Here is a 27,705-nt window from a genome sequence, read left to right on the forward strand (position 1 = left end):
GCATTGTAAAAATTCTGACTGCATTCTGAGTGCATTCCAAATATTCAGTCTCATTTTTGTGGCCGGGCCTAATGTTTTGCACTAAAAACCTTCGAAGTGCGTTTGAAGTGGAAAAATATTGAAACAACATTCGAATTGTATTCTAACTGCACTCTGACTGCATTGGAAATATTCTTACCGTATTCCAACAAGATTCCAAACATTCTGATCTCATTTGAGAACCGAAATGGAAATTTATGCCAGAACATCTCCAAATGTGCCTTAAATTAGCCAGAATGCAGCTCGAAGGAATCTGAATTGCTCCTGAAATATATTTTGATATTAAAAGAATTCAGCAGGAATGCACTTCAAATGCCATCATAAACTTTCGAGTGCCATTTGAATGCGCTTCAAATGCAGTCAAAATGTCCTAATTGTCTGTTAAGTGAGTCCAGATGTAATTTGGAACGCCGTATAATCACATAAATACGCACCTTCCAACCAGACTTCGGGCAGCAATGGTCTGGCACTCGTACGGCGTTCTTTCTAAATATTCTGACTGCATTCTAACAGTATTCTTAATATTCCTACTACATTTGAGTCGAATATGCAAGAATGACTCAAGACAGGTTCGAAACGTAATCTAAGTATTCGAACGGCGTTCTTGCGAAGTAGTAATTCTCTACCGAATGCGGCACGAACTTTGAACAGTTTTCCTTGCGGCCGGTTCTGCTTGATTTGTGCTGATTCTGAATAAGTGCGGCAGTGGGTTAAATGTCAAAGTCAGGCTGACTTGCAACTTCTCACACAGCTCAATGCGGTCTACAAAACACAAATTGTAACATTAGGGTGCTTAAATGAATCACCACCATGACATTTGGAACACACTTTTAGGGCACTTATAAGCAAGTCTGTGAAATTTGAGCAGGATTGGTTGAAAAACGTGGCCGCCATCAGCGAAATAGTATATGGGAGGGGGGGCGCTCAACTTACTGAGCAACTGATTGGCAATAACACAATTTTCAAATGATTACATAACTTTAAGGATGTATATTAGCATGCCTTTGAAAGCATTCTGAACGCAACCCTTACAAATGTCAGTTACAGTCATGAGAACACCCCAACTCTGAATAGATAGTAACATTACCGTACGTAACCTGATTAGTGCATTTCTATGGTGGTCCATCATACATAAGTAATCCCAGGTCACCATGGCGATGGTGAAAGATATTCTTTCAATTACTACCATGCAACTGTCTCACTATAACGACTATGTGTCCTCATGTGAGCCTTTTTGGGGTTATATTTGTTTGGTGGTGGTGTTGTTGCTCAACATTATAGGAACTCGAGTTGGAGAAGCATTATGATAGTATGCAGGATATACGCCAAAGGTAAAATGATATAAGGACAGTGTACGGATAGTCGGGCAGAGAACAAGAAGCAGAGTGTGACTCATAAATCAAGTAGAGGTGAGAATGCTGAATCAGGGGTTGATTGTGCCCAGGAGAGACAATAAACACTGTAATCATCTGTCTCTGCTGCACAGACCTGGCAATTATGTGTCCATACCTGACCACCCCCACAAAATCTACCAGCACCATTTTTCTGCAACTGTTTTTTATAAGGGCAGAAATGTAAAAGGATGGAAAAAACAATGCTAAGCGCTGGGTAACTAAAGGATTAGCATGATTTTATGTCGAGACAATATTAGTGGTAATATTTATTAGAATATTCAATCTCATCCTTTCAACACACGGCCTGTCAATTACCCGGGATAAAAGAAGCATAGCCCCAATTAAGCTGGTGTAACAATTCTTACGGAGACTCCATTTACTTCCAGTGCGGCTCCTTCATTACAGCGTCTGCTTTCAAACAGCTGTCTGATACTGGCATTTGAGGGACAAATTTACCTCTATTTGCCTCTAATACATCTAAGCCTAAAACATATGAGCCATCACTCTGACTGAGAGCTCTGCACTAAGGCCTAAAAGCATTTTCTGCCGGCCAAACAGCAGCGCCGAATGAATAGCTTTGCTGTAATTAATCTTCTCTATTGACTGAATAAAACCTTTCGGTGGGACTGAGCTACTGAATGTTATTTATTATTGTTCCCGGTTTCCCTTCATAACAGGGGAGTTTAGAGAGTAATTGAAAAGTTGCTTCCAATATTGTGCATAATCAAGGATTTTTGCTAAACTCACAAAAGTAATACAGGAGCGTTGTGTTGAACATCATGTTAAATATTTTGTTTATGCGCATCAAAGTCGCACAGTTTATATACGCACATTTATAAAGGCAGTTCACTCTAGTGAATAACCTCCTGGAGGTAACAAACACTAAGGCAGCAGCAGTGATTCCCATACATTAATTTACTTGTCAAGTTCCACCATGAATACATTTGGACCACCAGAAACATTTGCTGCTACCTTTTCTTTTTTTTTTTTAAGATTTGGTGCTGCCTGTTAGCCCTTTTAATAAACACATTATAACGGGACTGTCTGTGTAGCTTGCCGTTACAACTCCATACAGTAGATGGCGCTGTAACTCTGCAAGGACGCCAACCTTCCGCTTTCTGGCTGACCTGCTCTACCTCCTGAACCACCGCTGCCCCGCAAAAGCGCACATTTCCCCACTCTGGTGTTAAAAGAATGTTTATCCACACAGGTGGAGTTAAAAAAAAAAAAACACATTTTCCACATGAAAACACATTCACATGCTGCCATGCGCATTTTGGTCAATGAGAAGCCTGAAAAAGCTACCATTATAACACATCTGTCCATCAATATAGTAAGATACTATATGTACAATGACATGTACATTATCTTTGAAAGGAGCACATTTTACGTGTAGGCCAGGCACGGAATGAAACCAACACCCGTAAGTCGATAACTTCATGTTCCGTTGTTAAATAAGCTTTTAAAACATGAGATAATGTAGTCATGGCCAGTTATGCAAATTAGATGATGACTTGCCCCCCGCTACCCAATGCCACAGGTAGATTTCAGTCCTGTGGGAAACATTGACGAGTATCAAAAACTCTACCTTACTAGTTGTAATATACTGTACATGTGATGCAATGCAAACTGCAACTACAAGAGCATGCAGTGTAGTGTCAGACCCTAACTAACATCTTGGGTCCTCCTTCCAAAACAAAAACAATCATGTCTGCCGTGTGGATCTTACCTGCCAACACATGCCGCGAAAACTATCTTGCAGGCGTAGCAAATTTAAAGGCTGGACTACTACGTGATGAAGGCTAAATGGCTAATTTGCCTCGAGACAAAAGTTATCTAAGAGTGACAATGAAAGAGAAGGAGAGAGAGAGAGACTGACAATGTGTGTGACGAAGGAATTACGAGGCTGTTTAATTGTGATGCTGAAGAACACCATTTTAGTGGTTTTACTTCTCAGGAGGAGGAGGAGGATGAATGACTTCTCTTAAACTAGCCATGTTAAGCACACTTTTTGGCACTGTTTGGAAAACATCTATAGTCCGTAAATTACGGAATACACCATAAGTCATGTAAAGTAAGCAGACTCACATTCACAGCAGTCAGACTGCAGCATATGTGCCATCACATCTTATCAAGTTAAAGCTTTACTTTTAACAGTGGTTAACTTCTTTTCACACCTGCAAAAATACCTTTGTATTATCCCGATATAATGACTAATTAGAGATGAACTTATTTTTTCCACTCGTATTGTCGGTTGGACAAAAATTGCCTGTGCATTTCATAAGTGCCAGTTTGAGCAAATCGAACGCTGACCGGCATCTCTAATTATTCAAAATTAAATCATCTTTTAGGAGAAAACAAGTCAGAAGAATAGTTTGCATGTCACTGCCTCCTGAAGTTTAGGCATGAGAGTGTCCATATTAGCAGGGGAGCTGCACTTGGTGATAAGAAGAGGGAGAGGCTTCCTGACACATCTGTCTGCTTGATGAGCCAAGTGTCAAAGCCCCCCAAAGAGCAGGATGGAGTGCATCAATAAACGACTTTAATCCCCTCCTGGGGCCAATGTCCTCCCACTAATAAGGGATCGTCTTACACCGCTGGCAGTCGGGATCGAGGTAAAAGTGGCTTGGCATGCGCTCCAGCACGAGGCTCTACTGTACACAGGGAATTGTCTGGACACAGGTAACAGGCTGTAAATCACACACGCCTGCTGTTGCCTTAATTGCTGGACCGGATCGCTGTTTTGTTCCCTCCTTCTCGTGTCCCCTCCTACACCCTCTGCTCCCTCCACTCTTTCTTATACTAAATGTCCACCATCACTCTCACGTTAGCACCTCCTCTGTTGTAGTTTTCCAGCCCGCCCGGCTCCCATCTCTCCATCCTCAGTCAGACGGATGAGGAAAAGTGGAGGGACGGCGGCTGTGCTGAAGGACGTGTGGGTTGCTCGCATCCGCAGGGAAAAAACGATGAGTGTTCTAGTCGGAGTGACCCTAATTAACCACGTATTATCTGCAGGCTGCGCGGTGGATTAAGGCCTTCAGCTTCGAACCTTGCAGACTTGAAAACCCAAAGAGCGAGGACTTCATATCCTGCCTCAAAGCAAGAGGGAGAGCAGTGGGGTTGGTGATGGGGTGAAAGACAGAGAGCCAAGACCAGGGTGAAGAGAAGTCAGGATGCTTGAAGCTTATCTTGGGGTTAAGACCTTCCTATAACAAGCAAGTAAACATAGCAAATCCATGCTGATTTGTGGAGACTATATCCATCTTTTCTGTCGCAATCATATTTTTTTCTTCTCAAAGACAAATCTTTGTCTGTCATAGCATGAACACGTCCTTCCCAGGTGCTGTTTGAACAAACGGGTGTTTCTGTAGGAGCGGATCATTATTCCATTGTGAGATAATGAGCTCCTTTTCTCATTTGACATTAGAAATCCCACCCGAAATGAATACTCCAGCGTGTTGACAGGCCGTCCTAAACATGAGGCACTGCTGCATTAAACCAGAGTCTATTGTCAACAAGGCAATTCAATCTGAGAACAACACAAAGCCCTCATTGATGCAGCACAATGCGCTGCACAAGCGAAAATGCAGGCAGAGGCTCTGATTTCGGAGGGGAAAACATTTTAGAGGCAGATGTGACATACCTCATTTCCCGTGACAGACGAGCCACTATCAACATGATTAAACAGAAGATTAACTGACACAAACCAGCCAACTGTTCCAAGTACCCAAAGATTATTGCTCATGAGACACCATTTCTTCAAGTGCTATGTGTTAATACAAGCTGCTGATGTATTTGTGCTGATTTGCATAACATTGCACGACTGTATAAATTAGTGCTGTGTTATCTCTTCAAGCATTACAAGGATCTTAGAGGATATTACGGGCTATCCTCTGCTTACCCCTGTGTGCAGATGCTATTCTGAGCCACTGAAACATTTACAGTGTCTTTTTACAACAACAGATAGAGGTATAGCAGGATCCCATTTCTGTCTCCGATACATGTTGATCTAATGTATTTACTGGGTTCATTTTCAGACTCTCTGTGAGCACTCACTCCAGCCAGTTGTGCTGGACCATGCTGAACCACGTTAAGTCCGCACGGTGATGTTTTGTGTGAAAGTGCCTCTGCATGTTATATTCCTTCGAAACAGTCTTCATTACAACGTAAACATATCATTTCCCCGCTGCGTTTTTGGTAACTGCATATTTTGTAGTCCAGTCACTGTTAAAAGACCAATTTTCAAAACTACTTTAACTCAAACGTTAACTCAATACCGCTATCTTTCATTCAAATGTGAGAGGTCTTATTCTACTGCTGCTTCATTGTGATGAGTATGCTTCGCTGTTGCCCCCTGCAGAGTAGGGGAAGGAACTGCACGAATAAGCACTTCTCTCTTCAGACTGAATGGTTTCATTATAAGGGTCATGTAAGCAGAATTTTGATGGGCTGTACGATTCCTTCTATTAATTGAATATTTTCTTAGTTCTGGCATACAAATTTAAATTCTAGACATGAAATAACACTCATCTAATAATTTGAGACCTTTACATTCGTATTGCCCAATATAGTATACATAATCAGAGGAAATAAGCAATTTAAAACCTTTTTTTAGGTTTACCTAGCAGGGGAGCAGAATGGGTGGAGGACAGGAAGTGACATTACGGGTTCACAATTGAGTTTTAGCTTGCCGTGGGTAATGGCCGCAACAGTAGCCCATGTTATGATGATGATGATGATGATTTTTATTATTATTATTAATTTGATTATGTTATTATTGGGGCAGTCAAAGTTAACGTTTTTGAAATGCGATTAATGTGCGCAGGTCATGTCTGACTCGTTAGTTTAAGGAAACGCAGCAGTAGAAGTGGAGCCATAAGCAGGGACAAATTTTGAACAGAAATTGACAAAGAAAAGTTTATTTTGAATATTACTGTAAGTTTAGCTTCAAAGCCCTGGCAGATGGGTCTCGCAACAAGATCAAAGTTATTTGTATTTGCTGTTGCTGAGTTGTCACGGAGCACGTTGACTGCCAGAGAGAAGCGTGAAGGTACTAAAGCACTGATGGTATTTTTTTAAATTGTCATTTTTACAGTGGTACCTTGGCATGTCAGTGTCCCAACTAATGAGGGGTTGTTTTTTTTTAGATGTGAGAGGTCTCTGGGTTGATTTTTGAACTGCGAACTAACATTTGGGTTACGAGCTGCTAGTTGAGAATACAACAGCAGTACGTCTGAGGGTATCACCCCAGTGCAAATGTGTGTAGCTGACGCCATGGCAGTCCCTTACCTCGGTCTGTGTCGTAGAGGTAGACAAACTTCTGCCACTTGTAGTGAGAGAGCAGACTTAGGACTGCACCTCGGAGGGCGGGACGCATCTGGATGACAAACTGCACCTCGTTGTCGGTGGGGTAACTGGGCGTGACAAAGGATGTATGCAGCGCTCCGCAGAATGATGTCAAAGTGTTCATGGACTTCTTGTCATAGAATCCAAAGATGGCATACACTCCGCGGGAGAACTGGGAGCAAACTGCAAGACAACAAAGAGGAGCAAGGGAACAGGAGGGTTAAGGTTTGAGTCAGCAAAATTAGCGTATGCACATTTAAGAAGTTGTACCTCATCACTTTAGGCAGTGAAAGATCGATCGGGTCATTTGAACCTTCGGTAATTGCCAATTAAAGCTTGATGTGACTCCTACTGCCCTTCGATATACTTGATGAGAATTGATAGCATACCCTGGCTAATACACACTAACGCACGGGTGTCCAAACTTTTTCCACCGAGGGAGATATACTGAAACATTAAAGGATACCAGGGCCACTTTGATATTTTGTAAACCATCACATGTAGATAGGCTAAAAAGTGATATCTATTTCAAGAAAAAATAGTCCGCATCCCAGCTTTGTCACGTACTGTAGGTGAAAAAGCGTATTATTAGTATGAACTTCAGTCTTTGCTCTTTCTTTCAAAATATTTAAACTTCCTAAATAATCTTCATCAATTTTATTCTCGTAATATTATGCCATTAATCTCATAATATTATAACTTTTCCCCAACCTATATTTTTTTTTAAATTCCAACTTTATTTTGTTTTGTTGGTTTGTCATAAACATTATCGGAAAAAACATTCTCCTTAAATATCTTTTATGTCCATCGAAATATTGACATATTATGGTGGCTTGTTGTCAAAGCTCACTTCTGGTCACCTGCTGGCGACGGGTCAGTGACGTCGTTTGTTAAAAAACAGCGGTTTGGGTGTCTACACGAAAACGACAAGCCGGCGTTTGCGGACTTTCCCACTCTGGAAGCCGTTTTCAAAAAATACAGTTTCAGGGCACCCAGAACGCCGTTTCCGTGTGGATGAGAGGCTGAAACGCTAAAATACTTTGCCGTTTTGACCTGAAATCGTTTCCTTGTGCGACGAGTATGTGGCAGTCAAAGCAAAACAATATTCCTCGACCACGATAAACGCCTCCCTGCAGACTTTACAGTACACAAGCAACCGTCATTGTTGCCTTTCTTTTTGCAACATTCCACAAAAGTCACTCTTTGTGCCTTGAGAAAGGCAATCATTGTTTTTCATTAATATGTTTTTACTGTATCAAAACCTCGAAAGGTGTGAGCATGGGCAGTTGTGTGCGCATGAATCATGCACTCTATTAGATGATGAATGCACACAGAGTTTCCATTTCGTCTGAAACCATTAACGTGCTCCCTAATATTCCCAGCTACAGGTGTGTTATGCTTTCTTGCCCTATCACCAGTGGTGGCTTACTTTCTCTGATTGGCTGTCAGGTGCTACCACTGGGTAATGAAGCATCTCTAGCAGCTGTAAACACTTTGAATATTTCACGACAATGGTCTAATGTTGGAAAGGATCGCTGCATCGCATCACATTAAACCTGCCTGATTATGCTACAGTTACCCATTCAAGTTGCACATCAAACAACACTCGAGCCTCCAGTGTGAATGGGAACACTCGCCATTCGCTGAGATTAGTGAGCCTAAACTGGAGACAATCCATCACAAATGTGGCAACATTTTGTGTCATCTGCCTTTACTGCAATCAAACACAAGATGCGATCACACGCAAACACCTTCCTTTTTGACTAATTTCATGCACGCAGGAGTTCCTCTGCCTTGGAGAGGAGTCTCCAAGCACTGCACATGCCAGTACTCAGAGGAGAACATGACAGAGCTCACATATTTAGCTCTTTAGCACAATTACTCTGTGAATGAGAGATTTAGTCACCGGCGAGATTTGCCTCATCCTGTCTAATTCGCTTCCCTGCCTATCTGTCCCGCCGCAGACGCCTCAATCAAGGTGCAGCACTTTTAGAGACACCCACCCAGAGATGCACAGAAGTGAATCAACAGATGGACAGCAGTATTGTCACTGAGAACTGCTGTGTTATCTTCGACAGTGAATGGAAGCCAGTACTTTTCTCTGCTCTCCTTCTTAATTTGGGCCGGTTCTGACACGGAACCTGTCCTAAGGGACCGGGTCTGGCGGCTTCTTTTTTGTTCTTGCCCAGCTGTCCTCTGCTTATTAGGTTTAGCTTTGAGCGAGGCTGATCTTCAATAACAGATATGTGATACGGCACTGCACTCCCTTTTCAGTGTCACCATCTTATTGTAGTGGAAAGGTTCGTGATCCCACAAGCGATAGCGGATAGCGCGGTGAAAGATGTTTAGAGGTGTCCTCGCACTTTGGCGGGGTTTTACGGTACTGAGAAATGACCTGTTCACAACAGTCAGTTGCACCATATTTAAAGACATAGCATTGTGTCGCTTGCTTTTTGCTGTATTTTCTTTCTTTTTATGTTTTTTTTTGCTCTAATTTTATTTCTACAGTGTGACATGGGCCAATTAAATACCCACGGGCAGCAACTGGCCCCTATGTCGCACTTTTGATACGCCTGCTTTCATAGCTCTTCAAGCATGTGACGTGACGTCAACGCTGTGAGAAACTACAACAATTTCAGATTTGGGGGGGTCGCTAGTGAATAATGGTAATTACAGAGAAAAGGGGAGTGCCATTTTTATTGCATATGTTGATCCAAAATCGGAAGAGAAGGCGTTCGTGGAGGTGGGCTGTACGCCCTCTGAAAGAGTCGTACACGACAGGAAATAATGTACAACAAGCCGACCAATGACAGCCTGAACTTTTTTGACGTGCACGGCACATTCCACGCAGAGACTGAGCTCGAAACTGAAAGCGGCGAAATGCAACAAAATGCCTGCAAGCGTATTTAAAGGGTCAAAATGCGTGCTGAGTACGAAAAATGAGTACATGTTGGCAGGGCTGAAAGTCATTCACTCCAGTATATTGAAATTTTTCACACAAGTCCCGCTCAGTGTGATTCATCAACGAGCGTATAAAAAGTCAAGGAAATGTGCCATCTTGTCAGTGTAGCATTATATCAATTGTAAAGTCAAAATCCAAATTTATTAATCCAGAAATTGCTTGTTAAGTGTTCAATAGCAACACCTCTGCTGCCCACCTGCTTCTTTTCCTTCCACCTAAGCATTCTTTGTGTTATATGGCAAAAGAAGCGCTCACTGTCGCTATAAATAGACCCCGAGCTCTGTTAGCGTAGCAGTACATACAATTAATGGAAGCCGTGTTATTGATTTTCAATGAAGCTGTGTTGTGCAGAAATCTTTTGTTTTCTCACTCTTACCCGCTAACAAGCTCCACCACACGCTGGGGCTTCGCGGGTGTCGGCATCCTGCAGACGTCATTAAAAGTAACTTTGGGGAATTCTCAAGGGGGACGAGCCGTGCTGTTGATTACGCTGGCATTACGCAAATGTGACATCTTGTTCGTATAAAAAATGACCATTAGGTCAGCCAGGGCAGCTGTCAACAAACACTCGCACATAGCGCGTTGAGAGCACTATGTAAATTGTAAACAACATGCAGGTTCCATTAACGCTTTTGAAGGCAACGAAAGGCTCGGATATTATTACAAGGAGTCCAGATCATACAGAGATGCTGTACTGTACAAGCCACCCCGCCGACTTCTATGTTACAAAAATGCTGTACTGTCGTTTAACGAGATGTGATAAATTTGCTCCAAGCAGCAGCAGCAACATCTTTCAGAATTATTTTCCTGCTTTTGTAAATTTTGATTCCTCACTGGAATGCACTGAGGTCTTTTATTAATAAAGAAAAGATGCAAAGAGGCAATAAACTGTTCCATATTTACCCATCAGGGAGGAATTGCAAGTTTGCTTTAAAATGAAAAGTTCACTGAAGCGCCGCTTGCTGTTAAATAACGACAGCAGGACATGCCTAGACAACATTAGTTCTTGCGTTTATGGAAATTCTTGGATGACTGAAGCCAAAGGGGGTGTAAAGCTGTGTTTATGTGTTTGTATCCACAAAGTCCTGAACTTTTCATCGCCTCATTCTCCCCACCTTTATCTTCAGCGCTCTATTTGACCTCTCCTTTTGTTGCATGTCTTGTGCTTCAGCCATCTGCTCTTGCCCTGCAGCGTACATTCTCTTCAAGTGTGGCGCTATCTCTCTATCCACCTGAGTGCCTCTCCATCCCTCCTCGCAGACACCCCCACACCCCCCTCACACACGTAATATCAGCCTACTGCATCAGTAAAGCAAACTGGTGAAAAAGTGCAGTGTGCACTCTCCGGGGAGAGAGTGGCTGCTCTTGCATTAAGCTCATCCCTCATGGTGATTAAATAAAAATGAATAAGTGTCGCATAGTGAAGGGGAACACAAAGGCTGAAACTGTCCCCACAGCTCTGAAGAAATCACACACTGTTTAGTCTAATCCGATGATTCCCCGAGTGTCACCTTGAATTTCAATAATAGCAAATTACTCAGACAAGCATGTGCAGGAGTGACGTCATTTCAAAAGCCCGCACAGGGACGGTGAGAGGTAACAACACACATAACACATAAGTCATCTTCTTGCCCATTTCTTCGCCTCCAATCTCATTTTCCTTTCCTTTCCTTTCTGTAGCTAACTGCTCCGCCCGTTCTTCCTCCCCCTTCCCTGCTGCAGGGAACCAAGCATCCCATCTCCAGTTCACTGGTCAAACACACACAGTGTGCCGCCCTCATTCCCTTCCATAATCAGGACACTCAGCAGTGCTACAGGGATGTTACATTTCTGATGCATCACTTGAGATGACTGGCTTGCTGGATTCTAGCTCAGATGGATACATGTTATCCTGCAGGCACTTTGGGCTAATTCATAGCAAAGAAATCACATCTTTTCATACACTGTATGCATTTGGACTTCCGTGATCTTTTGCGGCCCATGAGCCAGAGTCTTGCACAGCCGAGGGGATATTGGCTAAGGACCGTAAATGTCAAAGACGATTGTATCTCTTTAGCTGTTTTTCTTTTCTTTTTTTCAGAAACGCCACATCTCCATTGTACAGTATGCCTTCTTCTGATCCGCATTTAGCTCTTCTATTTGTCACCTCTCCTCCCCCCTTAGTCCACTTTGGGACCAGCCCTGAAGAGGGGACGCTGTCAGGAGCAGATAGCTCCTAAGTGCCCTGGGGGGTTGCATCAGCTCTCACCATGGAGATGCACCGCATGCTTCAAAGTGTTAACTCCAATGGCAAAGCCGCATCGAAGCCACGCTGAAACATTAAAGAGAAGCTGTAACTCATCCTGCTGCATCAGCTTCTCACGTCGCTCTATGCTTATTCCTGATATTCATATTTTATACATATTCATATTTTCAGTATTAACTCTCAGTGAACTCACTTGATAACAGAACGCTCTTGTTTCTTAACGCTTCCGGGGGCAATTGCAATTAAGCACTTAAAAGGAGTTATTCAAAATGTATGTTTATCGCTGTGAAATAATATGTCCCTCAAAGACAACACAGTGCTCATGAAATGCGACAAAATATTAGCCGTGAAAGTTGAGTGGAGCTCAGTGAGGCATTTCATGATTTCCCATCTAGTTGTGACATGGCATCATTTTCTCCTTCGGCCTGTGTTTCCCCTGGTTAGTTCCCCAAGTTAGTATAAAAATAAACACAATTCGAATTTTATTTTAAGTATTTTTTTTATATATATCCCTAGTGTAAGAGTACCAGCCAGTGTATGCTGGTAAACCACCTCGACACTAGCTGTCGAGTTGACAGTCCAGGCTTTTAGCTCGATGGCTAGCACTCTCGACTCTCATTCTGCGAACCTTGGTTTGGCTGAACCAGGCGGGTTACACCAGAAGATCACAACAGAAGCAATATGAAGTCATGTGAAATCTGTTTTATTTTTTCCGAATTCCGTTTTTTCCGTTTACATTTTTGACAATTCTTTTTTTTACCTTTTACTTTTATTTATTTCACCAGCATAGAGTGTGTACTTTTGTGACAGTCAATAAAATGTCCGTTAATTAAATGCAAAAATCCTTACATTTATTGATGCAAACATTTGTATGGCTATTTCAGAAACGGAAGCAGCTTGGCTAACTTTTCCAGTGGGATGTCAGCATCTGCAAAACATTGCCACAAAATCGTCAACAAACTGGGATGCACATGCTTGTGGTTAAGGAAGACGTAATCAGTTCCAATTGCATTATTAATGAAAGGTATTTTTTTATGACCTCCTTAGACAGGATGTTGAGAAAAGCTCTTATTTTGAAGGTCGGAAGTGTGTTGTGTGTGGTGAGAATGTCTGTTGACGGTTAAGAAGAGCTGGGTGCCTCTCGCTCGGTTCCAGTAACAAGCCGTAAAACACAACACGGTGTCAACACACTCATACAGCCGCACTAGCATGCTCTGCTGAACTAAGCTAACCCAGCTAGCTACCATTCAGTTTTGCCAATTTTCTCCAGTGTTTTGTGTCGCCGTTTCGACACGTTTACTTCGGTAACTGGAGATTATTGTGGAAATGTTATTGTGGAGGAGCGATTGCCACCTGTGTGTGTGCCTGTTTTTGTGTCAACACTGTTCAAGCAGGCTATCGGTACCAGTTAAAAGTAAAACCTTCGAGTGAAACTGTAAGTGAGGTCAAAAAGGGGAAACGGTTACATTGGATCCCCACACATTCTCGATTCAGCGCTCAGAGCGCCGTAAATTTGTAGATTTTTGGTAACAAAAAATACTGTATATGCTTTCATTTTCATTTTTTCCACCAAAATTTTTTTTTCCCCACAGAAAAGCGGAGCTGTCACACTTTGGGGAAAGACTTTGTTGAGTGGAGGGTACGGGGTTACATGGCATCCTGTTGTTCCTACCGAGCAAATTGAGTTCGTCCTTTCATGCAGATTCGTTGGCCCTCACCTAATAAAGCATACACATTGGATGAAGCTGTACAGTACATTGTATTTTTGTTTCAAATATGTAACGGACACCAGCAGGGATGGCTGTGCGTTTAAACTTCACTTCCCGACGCTTTAGTTGTCTCACTGAGGCCCGGGCGTGCGCATGCGCTGACCAGAACAACAGTACATTTAGGAACAGACTTTGGATGTTCAATATTTGCCTGATTTAACAAGCAAATTCTCTTCCTTGATGAACACATACCTAAATGTCACATCCACAATGGTAACTGGGCAGGAGCTTTAATTAGTCTCTCGCAAAAATGAGGCTGCTTGTGATGTCGGCACCACAAAAATGATGCTCAAATCTGGTGCCAACATGGCAACACAGCATACATGAATGTATCCGTGCGTCTTTGCCCCAATTGGAATTAGTATTGTTAATTAGTATAATGAACTCATCTTCATTTGGTCTTCCAGCTGCACAGCAGCAGACATGAAAGCGTTCCAACGGGTCGTCACCGCGGCCCAGAAGATTACTGGCCGCCGAAGGAAGACGACGTATATCCTCAAGGACACGGCCCATCCCGGGCACGCGCAGTTTCGACTGTTACGCTCTGGCAAACGGTTCAGGACATGAAGAGCCAGGACCGAACAGCCTAAGAAACAGTTCTTACTGTATGCAAGAGCTGCAACTGAACTGAACACTGACGAATCGTCATAGCCCGCTGTACGTTTCACAAGGAGTTTCACATTCCTCTTCCTCTATTTCATACCACACCGTGCTGCACCCCGAGACACTTTATCTACTGCTAGGATCTTCTTTTGTTATTTCTTGTGTGAGCCGTCATTAGTATCGTGATATATTTTTGTTCTTTTTTTATGGCGCCTTGGGAGGATGCACCTTCAATTTAGTTATACCTGTTACATTATTCTTATTACATAATAATTATATTATATTATCAGTAACTACAATCTCTATATATAATAATGAATATAAATATATCTATATTTATAAATATAAATATATCTCATAATGTAATGATTATTCGATAACTATAACTATATATTATACATTATTATTCTTTCTATAAGTTTTAGTAGTTTCGCTACCATGTCATTTATTTATAGGACGGCATGGGAAAAAGCTGTTTTCTTTGATTTATTTGTTAACGAATGAAAAAACTGTAAATAAACATCACAAATGCCTTGAAATAATGAATTAACTATAGTACTGTGTGCAAGCCCCCATGAGAGATGTTGTTTTAGCAAGAGTTCAATGACCACAGATAACAACAGAATGTCAATTTGCTGAGCGCAGACCTCCACCGAGGCTGAATTGTCAATAAAAATGTAATCGTTCATTTGATGCAATAGTGACTCAATCTGTAAGAATGCATTTCTGAATTAGTCCCGTCAAAATATTCCGATTCTCACCATCCTTGCCTCGTCCATGTGCCACCCCGCTACAAATTTTGCTGTAAAATGGTTTTGTATTCTTTGTGGACTCCTGGTAATTACGTCTGTTCTTCTATTTACTGTTCAGGCACAAATTGGCTAAGGTAGCTGATGTCCAAGGTCAAATCCGTTCGCGCTCATTTTCAGAGTTCTACCAGTCGCCTTTTTTAACAAACATTATTTATGGTAGAGACCATACTTACAACGCCAGAGTTCATTCAACTATGCTCTGCCTTCCCGTTTCCCCATCTGTGGCCCTCCATTTGCCCTCTTGGGGTTCGTGTCCTGTGCTTGCGAGATTGCCTGGTAAGCAATCCCAAAGGGAATCAACGCCTCTCAAGTCCATCTTCTTGTGACAGTTATTGTCACCTTCAAGGTCTTAGTGCTGCGCTTTGTTTGACAAAAGAGGAGCAAAGAGCGCTGCTAGCAGGTCAGACAAAGCTTCCTCCCAACTGTGCTGATTTCTTCACGATCGCCTTATTTGAGTGACATTATGCAAGAGCTGGAGAGCAGGAAAAATATGTTGGAAATGTTCAGCCTGATGGCTATTTAAAAACTTTAGATAACACTGTCTGTTTTGATGGCCCACCGCTATGGGGAAATAACTTTCAAGGGGTTTTGTCAGGCTGCATGTGCTTGTCTCCTGCATGTCATCTCCTTAACACATGCAATTAAGGACTATCTATGCAAGCAGATAAGAGACGGAAATCCCTGGCCACCGCTTCCTCTCCGAGGCTGAGCAAATAACAATCCCTTCTTCAACGGCCTCCCGCTGTTCACCATTTGCTGCAATGCAGGGGAGAGAGGAGGAAGAGTGCTGTGGGCCTTGTATCATACTTAAAAAAATATATTAAAAAAATGATCTCCCCTCTGCACGTTGAGGGAGATTGTCATGAGAGCCCTAGAGTGAGGACAGCTGTTAAACACTGACCTGGTGAGCATGCCTGTGTGCATTTTTAAGGAGGATTCACCCGTGTATGAAACACGTAAGCCTTATGATATTCCGTAATTGGATTTCCCAGAAAGCTGGTGACAAAGTCCCTCACACGCCACTAATCCTCCCAATCAGCTACGCGGGCCTAAGGCGTGCTCCTTTTCGCATGATGAGCACGGCGGATGGAAGCTCGAAGCGAGGAAGAACGCGGTGACCGAGGATGAAGCAGGTCGCGCTGTGACTGTACAGAGAAGGACGATCATTAAAAGGACCGGCGACATGTTCCACCACATGCGGCCTGATCTGCATCTCTGTGCTGGCAATGAGACGAGTCACAGGGAAGTCAGGAGGAGCGAATTCGGCACGTCAGCTGAACACAAACATTTCAAACCCTCGCTGTCTCATGCGGTCAAGGCTTCTGTCAAATAATCGTCCGCTTTTGCCAAATCAGCGGAAACAAATCACGCAAGGTCTTCATGAAAAGAAGAGAAAATACATATAAAAGGGCTTGCAGCCCTATCAAATATATGACAGTAATTGTTTAGAGGATAATTCAGCTTGACTGGAGGGAAGCCGGCCTCGCTCGGGTAAACATTTATGCTGATATTTCACGTATAGAGCCGAGCAGCCGACTTGACTTGTTTTGAATCCAATTCCGAACAGCAGGAGAAAATACCTGGCAGCTTTTTCTTGTGCTTACTTGGATGATCCAGGCACATATTTCCCCATTTTTTCCACGTCAAAATGCTCAAATGCTTTTCTGCCCTTGATGTACACATCCATTTATGTCCATGTTCTAGGCCTAGTCCACACATGCGCTTGGATTTTCAACACCTTTATGAACCCAAGCACACTGCTAACAGTGTGACTTCAGTTCCCAGTCCGCCAGTTCCTTCATCGTTAGCACTTTTTGCATGGGTCCCGTATCGAATCCTTTATCCCCAAATCTTAATTAAAATAGCCTGTGGAAATCTGCATTCAATCTCTCCTTATAGCCAGCATTGCTGTGCATTACTTAGTCTTTCTCGGCATATTGCAGATCTCTGATACATTATGATGAATTTACATTTCCAGAAGTGACTTTCACAACTGGCAGTTCAATCAATGACATTTAAAGTGCTCGTGACACCAAAACACCTTAATCTTGTTATTTTTGCCGTGCAAAATAACATTGAAAGGCGTATTTCTTGTGTTCGATAAGTGTTCCAAGATTGACATATTTATCTGTTTTTACATTCTTTTCACCACCGAAAAATAATCCTGTCAGAGACTGGAGAAGAAGGAAGGAAGTGACACCTCTTAGAGAACCCTCCTTCTCGGAACTCCGCATGGAATACATTGGTTTCGTATTCTTGTGGTTCATTTTTTGTTGATTTTATGTTGTTGTGATGTATTTTTTTTATATTATGCCCGCTTGTTGTGTGGCAGACTTTTGTTCAAAGACTCGAGCACACGGAGTAAACCTGTTCACAATTCCAAAAGACGCCTTTCACTGCGTCAGATTGTTCGGTATTCATATTTTTGGCACATTTTGAGGACAGTCGTTTCGATAACGTGCCTCAGATAAAAGGTTTGGGACTGAATGTGTGCTTCTACCATCAGCTGTCTGGGCTCTGCAAGTGAAAACACAAGCACTGACGCAAGTCAAAAACCCAGAAGATGTTTGACCATGAAAAAGCGTGCCAAGGTGGCAGTGAACACATCCAAATTGTTTCCACCAGATACGAATCTTACAATCATGATATGGTTTTCCACGCCAAATTTCAAGCCAAGCTAAACGGGGACCGCTGCTCACTCGTCTTGTATCTGGCCGTCTCGGCATAAATCTGTCAGTGTCAATCACCGCCAGTCAAACGCACGCCTGTTGTGGTTGACGTTATATCAGATGCTCAATGACCTGCTTTGTCAACAAGCGGAGGCAGGTCCTGCTTCCGAAACTGTCATTACTCGCGTGCCGATATCATTATCAATATCTCATTTTTATGCCAATATCATCCCTACCGTTCACGTCACGATTTGCAGAAAAGCACAACGATAATGAAGCAGAGTCGTCGGCATACATTTTGTACTTTTTTCAGCGGATCAGTTGCTTCCATTTCTAGTGTGTAGTTTCTCGCACTAAGGTCAGCATACTCCTCACCTGCCATCTTTTACACCCTCCTGTGAAACCTAGTATGTTTTATTCATATGCACAGCTTTGTCAAGTGTTTAGGTCCAGTGTCACAAGGGAGGTTTGATGCTGTACTTTTGTTTTTTTTCCTAGCTAAAGGTCCCCCTTGCAAGTTAATGAGAAATACACTGCAGCATTTGTCTGGGTTATTTTTTGTGTATTCATGTACAACAACTTAACATTGTTGTTGTTCTACGAGAATACAAACAAGCGATTACAGCAACTCTGTTTTACTTGACACAACAACAGTGTAAGCGACATTATTCATCATCTGAGTTTCCCCAAAAGTGCTGAGGTGCAGTCTGCATGTGCACAAAAGGGCAAAAGATATAAACAATAAAACGCAATGTAATCTATGAGGACTGGGCCTTCGTCCTGCTTGCTAAACCACTTTTGGTTTGTCATTTTCTCTTTTGCTCATCTGCACGACGGGGCAGCAAAGACTGCTGAATTTCCATATTTCAGTGGCGCTGCAAAACACATGAGGCCGATGCTTCCTGACTTGTTATTTCTGTCCTGAGGGATTTTGGATTGGTGTGTCTTACATGGGAAAGCAAGAGGCTGTCACATAGGGTCTGCATGAAGGGGGTGATCATCAGCCATTTTTTTTTACTTAACCTTTGCCACCAGCCTTGCTTATGATGACAAGACGTGTCAAGATATCCTGTGGCAGGGAAAACTAAGTCATTTGCATGGGGAAGCTTGATTACAGCCCGGGATGTAAATAACGATAGCAGACTGGCCAATCTCTCTAACATTCTATGAAGAATAATAGATGAAATCAAAGAGGACGGGAGATGGGACCAGTTGTTTAACCTTGAAGACATCACTTGGAAAAAAATCCTTCTTCTTCACAGCCTCAATCCAATCCAATGCCACTTTTCATCTTATTAGCACCCTTGCTGAGACAGTGCTCTGTCCCTGAATGATAAAAGTGAATGTAGAGAAAGAGAGAGCGGGAGAGCGAGAGAGCGGTGGAAACAGAGGATGTCGACTAAGCTGTAATCTATTCCAGGGGACCAGTCAGTCAAAGCCTTCAATAAAAGCTCACTCTTCAGCAAATTTCCCCTAAAAAAAGATGTAAAAAGCGTCACTTAAGTCTGTTGATGTAGACACTTTGCATGTAAAGACATGCAACATCTACATACAAAGTCATTAGTGACCTATCGTTTGGTTTCTGGATCTGTGCTCGACAGCGAGCAACATCAGTAACAATTGTAACAAAAACACACACTTTTACAAGCATCTGCTGTTTTGTGTTTCTTGCCATTTTCAGTGAGACAAATGTATTTCCCCACAGAGATGTCCGTCTGCATTATAAAATAAGGGAAATGCTCGGAAAAAAACAAAGGAAAATAAGGAAAATTGTCATCTCCCACAAGAATTTCCACTTGCTAGTAATAATTTTGGATGTGTGGAACAGATTACCGTAAATACCGGACTATTGAGAGCACCTGAATATCAGCCTTACCCACCAAATTTGAAGAAAAAAAAAATGTGGACATACAAAGTGTCCCAAAAAACGGTGAATACTGTAACTGTAAACTAGGTCTTGTTCAATATTCAAAACATTATTTTGTTATTTTGTCACCCCCTTGGTCACCCCCTTCCCTTGGTATTTGTGTGCATTCGCGTTCAATGGCTGCTCTCAATTCATCGACTGATGCAGATCTCATAGCGTAGACTTTGTCTTTTAGGGATCCCCGTCAAAAAGTTTAGTGGCGTGAGGTCTGGTGTCTGGTATTCATGAAACCCCTCAGTCCAATCCACCAAGTTGTGGCAAGATCTCCTCAAGGAAGGTTCTGACATTGCGACATTGCGGTGCTAACATTGTATTTGGCGTACAAGGCATTTTTGTGATGCAAATGTTTTCCTCTTTTGAACGCATATTGTTTTGAGAAGCCAAACTCTTGACTTAATTGTCCCCAGCAACTAAGTGGAACTACGTTCTTCATCACGGAAATCTGACCAGAACTGGACATCGGAGACCAAGTGGGGGGTAAGTCGCTGTCATTGGACTACAATGCTGATGAGGATGTCACACAACTTCATGTAAAAAAAAAAAAAAAAATCCGAACTATCCCTTTAAGATCCATCTATCCACTTTCTATGCCGATTGTCCTCATTAGGGTTGCGGGGGTAGGCTGGAGCCTATCCCAGCTGACCTGGTGCGAGAGGCGGAGTACACCCTGGACTGGTCACCAGCCTATCGCAGGCTTACTTAAGATGTGTCCGATAAAAACACGATCGCTGCACATGATCCGCATTGTTGTTAACCCGAATGGTTCAAACCGTGTGGAAAAAAAATTGCGGTTTAAGCTAATTGTATTTACATTATTTCCTCTAGGAAATCCTCTAGGAATTCCTGTCTGACCTTTTGGAAGGATTAACGACAAAAACTGAGCTAGCGCTGTAAGAAGCAGAGCATGCACGGTTAATCCACTGATGCTGGACATGTTGTCTTCATGCGTGTCAACCTACATAAAGGTGATTCGAACGCTCACGTTTCAAGGCCTATTTTGGATTTCTGAACTGTTCTGAATTGTTCAATCTCAGAAGTATTCTACTGAACTTGGTCAACTGCCTGTGATGTTAACAGTCATGCTGATGGCCTTTTGGACATTTATCCATTTTCACTTCAGCAATATTTGCCTTCAAACCTCCAAATGCCAGTCCTTACATATCACTGTGTCATTTGAATAAAAAGTGATGCACTATAATTTGACTGACTGCAAAATACAATTGTATGCAAAATATTAAAAACAATCATGGCAAATTGTAGCGTGTTTGCAGTCAAATGTAGCATCACAGCATATCTGCTGTGTATGTGAGAACGTCTCCCCTAAATTATGCCATAAAAAGATGAATGTGAAACTGTTTTCTCTTAGTGAATGTGAAGCGTGCGCCTTGTAAATGCAAATGTGGCCATTAATATAATTATTTATTGACTTACTTTTCGGACATAAATAACATTGCGCTCACATCCTATCTTTAGCAGCCTGCCAAATCAGCTGTGATGCTGTCTTACGCTGGTGACTATATATAGAATGAAATCATGTTTTATTTAACACACAGCAGGGGAGACATTTGTAGCCTTATAACCCTGGTGAAGGCGAGCGTGTGCTACAGAAGCATCAATAAAACAGAAATATACGATAAATAAGTAACTCGGCAAGATTTTACCAGTAACTGAACAACTTCATATAAGACTCATTTATATTCTACAGGGTTGTGTACGGTCAATTTTTTAATTAGTTGGGTTTTTTTTTTTTAAAGGACATGTTGGGAGTGAAAAAAGGCTATAAATTGTTCCTTTAAAATCCTCTAGCGCTGATCATAGTGTGTATTGGTAATTAAATGAAGAATGTAAAAAAAAAAAAAGCTTATAAACACGTTATCAATTGCAAGCAAAATAAGTGTTTCCCCACAGGGCTACAATCTATCTGTGGCATGTAAGTACAGTATGTGTTCATTTTAAAGCTAATATATGTCTTAGTGCATCTTATATCTCACGATATTGATGAGCAAATGCATTATAATGTGTGGCAAATCCAACAATAAAACATTTTAAAAAGTTAGCGCCAAATCTACCTGTCAGATTTATTTGTGGCAGACTGCCACAACACAAATACTGTAATACAAATACCGAATACAGATTACCCCCTGTCGAATTTCTGCGGCATAAAGCAGGGGTTGGCAACCCGCGGCTCCGGAGCCGCATGCGGCGTTTCAGCCTCCTTGTTGCAGCTCCCTTCGCCGAGCTCTGTTATAAAGTCCATCAATACATCAATCAGCCGCCACATTAAAACCATCGACATGTTTAGTGTTGAATATTAAGTAACTGTGATAAATTATCTTCTCACAAGGGTTTTAGTATTCGGCTTCTGCTGTTTGCTGTTGAACAGGCCCCATATCTTATGAAAATGGCATTTATTGTTACTATTAAGATCACAACTCTGCCATGACGAAATGAATTAGCATTCTTCTTCCTCACAAAGGTTGCACCATCCAATAGCATCACCACCTTGCCATCACAATAACTTCCATACTCTTGAGTGGCTAAAATTAATTAGCAATAAAGCCTCGTAAGTTATGTTGCTCCATAAATGCAGGATGACCACATCGCATCCAAGTTGATTAAATGTCAGTGCTGGCCTCAGATGGTCAAAGAGTAACAGCGGGTTCATTACGTCTCCATATGTTGTTGAGGTGCAGGCCATTCTAAGACTCAAACAACCCTCCTGAAATTGGGTGTAAAGTTTTCACTGGGTTGGACAACCTTTGGCCCCCTTGAGAGCTATTTTCCAACTCGTGCTTGGTCGTGCATCACGTGCCTAATGGGACCGTCAGCGCTGCAATAGGCAAGAGCAAATATTTTGTTTAAAGACAGCAAGTCAGGTGCTGTGCCCTTCAGGGTGCGTGGCCATTGCAGTGAGGGAAGAAGGAAGGAGGGTAAATATGTCCAAAATACTCATTTCTGAGGCACAAGGTGAAATGTTTGCTACCCATTTTGTTCCTTGAGGTGCCACAAATCAGATGATTACATTTATACACATTTTGCATTCAGGTCCAACACCGTGACAAACCATTTGTTGGCTGTCAATCACAGTCTATCAATCCATACAAGCTTTACAAAAGTCAGGAAAATACACCACAAAAAGAGACATACTTGCAGAGAGCTAAAAGTAGGATTGAAGTCAAACTCCCGCTAACCTGAAGTCACTGATTGGGCATGGAAGATGGGAGAGAAGTTACTAAGATATTAAGGTTACACGAAATAGAAGTACTGTGCTTAAAATGGCTGTAATTCCTAAAATATCATGTTTGTGTTGTGTGGAATCTCTTAAATTAAAGCTGAGAGTCTACAATTTCAATCACGTCTTGACTGTTTTACAGTGCTACCTCGGTTTTTGTACGCCCCGATTTTCGTAGGATTTTCCAAAAACTATTCTCAGTTATCATTCGGCCAAACAGTGCGCCGAACAAACTAGTCCGTTTGCCCGCGTATCATCCTGCGGAATCGAGTACCGTACAAATCATCCCCGCACTGGTGAGTCAGTCTCTGGGAAGAATGGATAGTGATCCTTTTAAAGTCGAGACACTATAGACAGATTCCGATCAGGAAATCATTTAATCCTCTTTATATTAGTTATGTGTGTGGGTGTGGTTTATTTGTTCATAGAATGCACACACAACGATGAACAACTCGTGTCTGTTTTTTTTCTATGCACCTTGCGCTGATGAGGCGTTCAAGCACACCGCGTGTGTCTGAGTGTTGGATGAATAGGCTTTCAGACAGTCTGTGCTCTTTTTATTGAGTATGGCTGTAAAATAACCCACCATGGGGCCAAAGATAGTTGCAGGTACCAGGGCTTTGATGAAGACGGTGATAAACACTATTGAATTGAAGAGCGATTGAAGACATTGAAGATGTGTTTTCTGTGGAAAAAGGCAGATTTTTTACTTTTTTTTTTAACAAAAATCTGAAAATATAAGGGGTCACGAATTCTGAATCACACGTATGGAGGGATCTACTGAAGCTCGTCACATGAATTGTATTTATCCATCTGACATTCAGAAGAATATTCCCAAGTAAGATCTACAAGAACATAGCAGCCGTTCACTTCCTGTCCTCATCCTCTCTCTTACACCGCCTTTTTTCGACGCATAACTAAGCCACTGAACCCTCGCATGTCCTTTTTCATCATACTCTAACACCGTCTGCGCCATATCTGAGCGACGCTTTCCGCCGGGTCCTCCGGAGTGGATTCACTCCAAAACGTCCCTTTCATTCTGCAGCTGCAAAGGATTAGAACTCTGTCACGGACCCAGATGAAGTTGCCTTCTTGATTTCCCTATTTGCATGACAGGGAAAACAAAAGACATGACACTGAGATGATAAAACGATAAAAGAAGAAAATGACGACGCACGGCAGGGAGTAGCCAAGGGTTGATGATAGAACACTTGAATATTTCATCAGACACTCGCTGGACTCGAGGTTCGGCCGCCTGGAGCAACCGCCCACAGGTTTTACGTAGCCATGTGTGAAATGGCAACAGCACTCTGTGACTTAATCATTGAAGGGAAAAACAGAGGAGAATTACGGTTGAGTGAGCACATCATGTTCACTTAATTCTTACTCATGGGGTTAGTGAGCACCGACGACAGAGAATTGTGGTAGCAACCATGTAAACCAATACCACAGCCACAAACACGTCACATTAAAATCATTACATGCATACACTAAACATTCTTACTGGTCGGCTGCGAACCACCAAACCGATCATAGTGGTCTGTTTTTATTGTGGAAATATCGTGTTTACAGTTAGGTGCAGAAGTGTTGGACGGGCTAGACTTTCATCCCAGAAAAGCAACGATGCCATGGCACCACCAGAAACATAAGCATCAAATCTGATTGCTGTAATAGCTAATAGGCTATCAGATTGCGATGGTGCGCTGTGATTTATTGAGCAGCATGATTATTCCTTGGCTCTTCAGCTTGACAGCAGCGTCTCTCAGCACCCACAAGCAGTTTGTTTAGTTTTTCTTTAATGACAAATGTAAAATGCTAATGTCACAGTGCAGAATAGCAAAGAAAAGTATGGAGTTTTTTGGTTTTTGGGGGACAAACTTGATTAAATATGCAGCCTAATAAATACAAATTAATCAATTCAGGTGCGAAACATGAAGTAATTGTTAACAAATAATTCTACAGAAATTATTTTCCAAATTACAGTATTTATTTCTCTCAGCCGAGGTATTTCATGCGCTTTTCAATTATTTAATGATGTTTACTGAACAACAATTTTATTTATATTTATTTATTTTTTTATTACAAACTTAATTCTGTAATGACATCCATCCATCCATTTTCTATGCCGCTTATCCTCATTGGAGTCGCGGGGGTATGCTGGAGCCTATACCAGCTGACTTTGGGCGAGAGGCGGGGTACACCCTGGACTGCACATACAGACAAACAACCATTCACACTCACAGTCATACCACATTCATTCAGAGTCTCCAATGAACCTAACATGTGAGAGGAAACCGGAGTACCCGGAGAAAACCCACGCACGCATGAGGAGAACATGCAAACTCCGCACAGAGATGCCCAAGCGGAGATTCGAACCCAAGTCTTCCCGATGGGCCCTCTGTATACATTAGAATAAAATTATATTTAACAACAGATCAAAATAACGGAAATTGTAATACATTTTTTTCACTTTTTAATTAACTTTATTCATATTTTATCTATTTATTTGGATTTTTCATTTATTTAATTCCGGCACAAAATGGAAAAGCAGTGATGATAATGATGACGTGGTGATGCCTTGGCCATCGTCGTCTTTCTCTGCTGCCAATATTCATGCTATATGATAGGGGTGTCACAAGATCTTGTGTCACAAGATCTAGCGAGATTAAAACAAAACAAAGGTTTCTCCTACAGAAAAAAAAAACGTCTCGTGGCCACCAGGCCAGGGACAATAATAAATAAATTCATTAATCACAAAATAAATTAAAATGAAGGCGTTCATTTTGCCCGCCTCAATATATTGCCACATGCATGCGTGTCTGTTTTCCCCGTCTCCCGCCTCCAAAACAGACAGGAAGAGGATTCACTCTATGCATTTTTTTCAGCACCTTGACTCTTTCGTCAGTCAAACAGTCTCGTTGTCTCGGTGGGTGGAGGCGGGGCCGCCAGCATACACATGGACTGCAAAAGTGTATAACGTACAGGAAATTAAATTAGTAGTTTGCAATATATTGTCATATATTTTTTATATTTTTTGTGTCTCGTGACACCCCGACTATGTGGTCATTTCTGCTCGTTCTCGGCGACTGTGGTTCATTTTGTATCACAACTGCCATTTCTCATTCACTTGACTGATTTCTTGACAGCTGTTGTACAGATTTGATGAAACTACAACATGCATTATGGCTCAGTGAATGATCAGAAGTACGTCCGTGCACGCTATGGTTCCTGTGACATGTTTCTCCTGCCTGCAGAAGATTTTATTGTTTCAGTGTCAACAGCACTTTATTCCGACACACCCTCTAATTGTCAGCTGTAGTAATTATGTGTAAATCCACCACTGTCTCCAGAGGTGCAGCTCTACATGATGTGTCTGATTAGATAAGATGTGTTTAATATTGAAAGGATATCTGTGGCATGGCGTATCTATTTTTTTTGCATCTCTGGATCACTGCAAGGAATATGCTAATATATGCTCCTACCTCTTCTCCTTTAGCTTGTATGCTAGAATGCCCATCCACTACTTTCACAAGGTTATGATGCTTCAGTGGCCCGGCGACTATGAACTGTCACAAGCAATCAGCTCTGATGGAGCCCTCGTTTCTGCACAGACATGCAGCTTTGGCAGCACTTTGCTCGGCGCCGTCTCTTTTGAAACAAGCCACAAACGTGCGGATCAAGGTGATAGAAGACTTCAATATTTCATCAGAGCTGGAAGCTGGAAGCGACTGCGATCCAATATTTACTAAGATAGGAGAGTGCATTGTGACGCCGGCTGGCTGTTGATGTTTTGTATTCAACATAACACAGCCTGGTGGTGTTCTCGCTATTCCGGACGCTCTTGGGAATTATCTGCAACCACACACGTGTGGAGGGAAGTCGTAAGCAAATGATAAGACACAGTGGACCAAGAAGATTAATTACTTATACATTTTATAATAATAACAAAACGGAGGAGCTTTCACAAGCTCCTTGACCTTGACTGGGACACGATCATGTGCAGAAGGAATACAGCTTCTGTTTCACTTTTGGCCAAATCAATGGCGACACTATAGATGAGGCAGGTACCACTGTTGGTCGAGGATTATTATAGACCCTGTGAATGGCCAATCGCTAGTCGAGTATGACTGTGGGAATGGAGCTGCGATGGGCTTTTGACGGATAGATCAGAAATATAAAAAGAGCGATAAAAGACACAAGAGCGGAAGAAAAAAACATCTAACTGCAGAATCAGTCGTCTTTAGAAGTTCTTTCTTAACTACATCGTCCCTGCTTTTTCATATACATAAAGCTAAATGACATCCTGAAATGGAAAATAATCTCTGTCACAAACAATATGTCCTATTCTCCTTGAGAGCTTTTGCTCAATGAAAGAAGACGATGGGCTGCTCGCCTCCAAATCCCTCACTCCCTCACGCACCTGAGATGAATACTTAGAAATAGCAGCTCGATCCACATCCATCCATCCATCCATCCATCCATCCATCCATCCATTTGAGCACACACACACCACATGAACTAGTACGTTCTTATGTGTTTTCTTTTTCTGCTTGCAAAGCAGTGGATGTGTTAATGCACAGAAGATTCTGCACATATCCGCTTGGGGTCCCTCAGTGTTTATCGCTGGTCAGCCAGGTCCTCCTCTTCATTACAACGCAGCACTGATATCATCTTCAATAATGGAGCCCGGACTGTTGTGCTGCTGTT

General features: G+C 42.1%; 1 protein-coding gene across 7 annotated transcripts in view; it reads right to left on the reverse strand.

Annotated features, from left to right (window-relative positions):
- The window catches only part of gria3b (glutamate receptor, ionotropic, AMPA 3b), a 116,667-nt gene that overhangs the window by 70,581 nt on the left and 18,381 nt on the right, over positions 1-27,705 (reverse strand). For all 7 annotated transcript variants that reach the window (XR_008572874.1, XR_008572875.1, XM_054791861.1 and 4 more), the window contains exon 3: positions 6,723-6,962. Coding sequence is in view for 5 of the 7 variants with exons in the window: in XM_054791861.1 (XP_054647836.1) it covers positions 6,723-6,962 (240 nt within the window). In the remaining 2 variants the exon portion in view is untranslated. The remainder of the gene's footprint in view (positions 1-6,722; positions 6,963-27,705) is intronic.

Source organism: Dunckerocampus dactyliophorus, chromosome 11 (assembly GCF_027744805.1).
Source record: "Dunckerocampus dactyliophorus isolate RoL2022-P2 chromosome 11, RoL_Ddac_1.1, whole genome shotgun sequence".
Lineage (NCBI taxonomy): Eukaryota > Metazoa > Chordata > Actinopteri > Syngnathiformes > Syngnathidae > Dunckerocampus > Dunckerocampus dactyliophorus.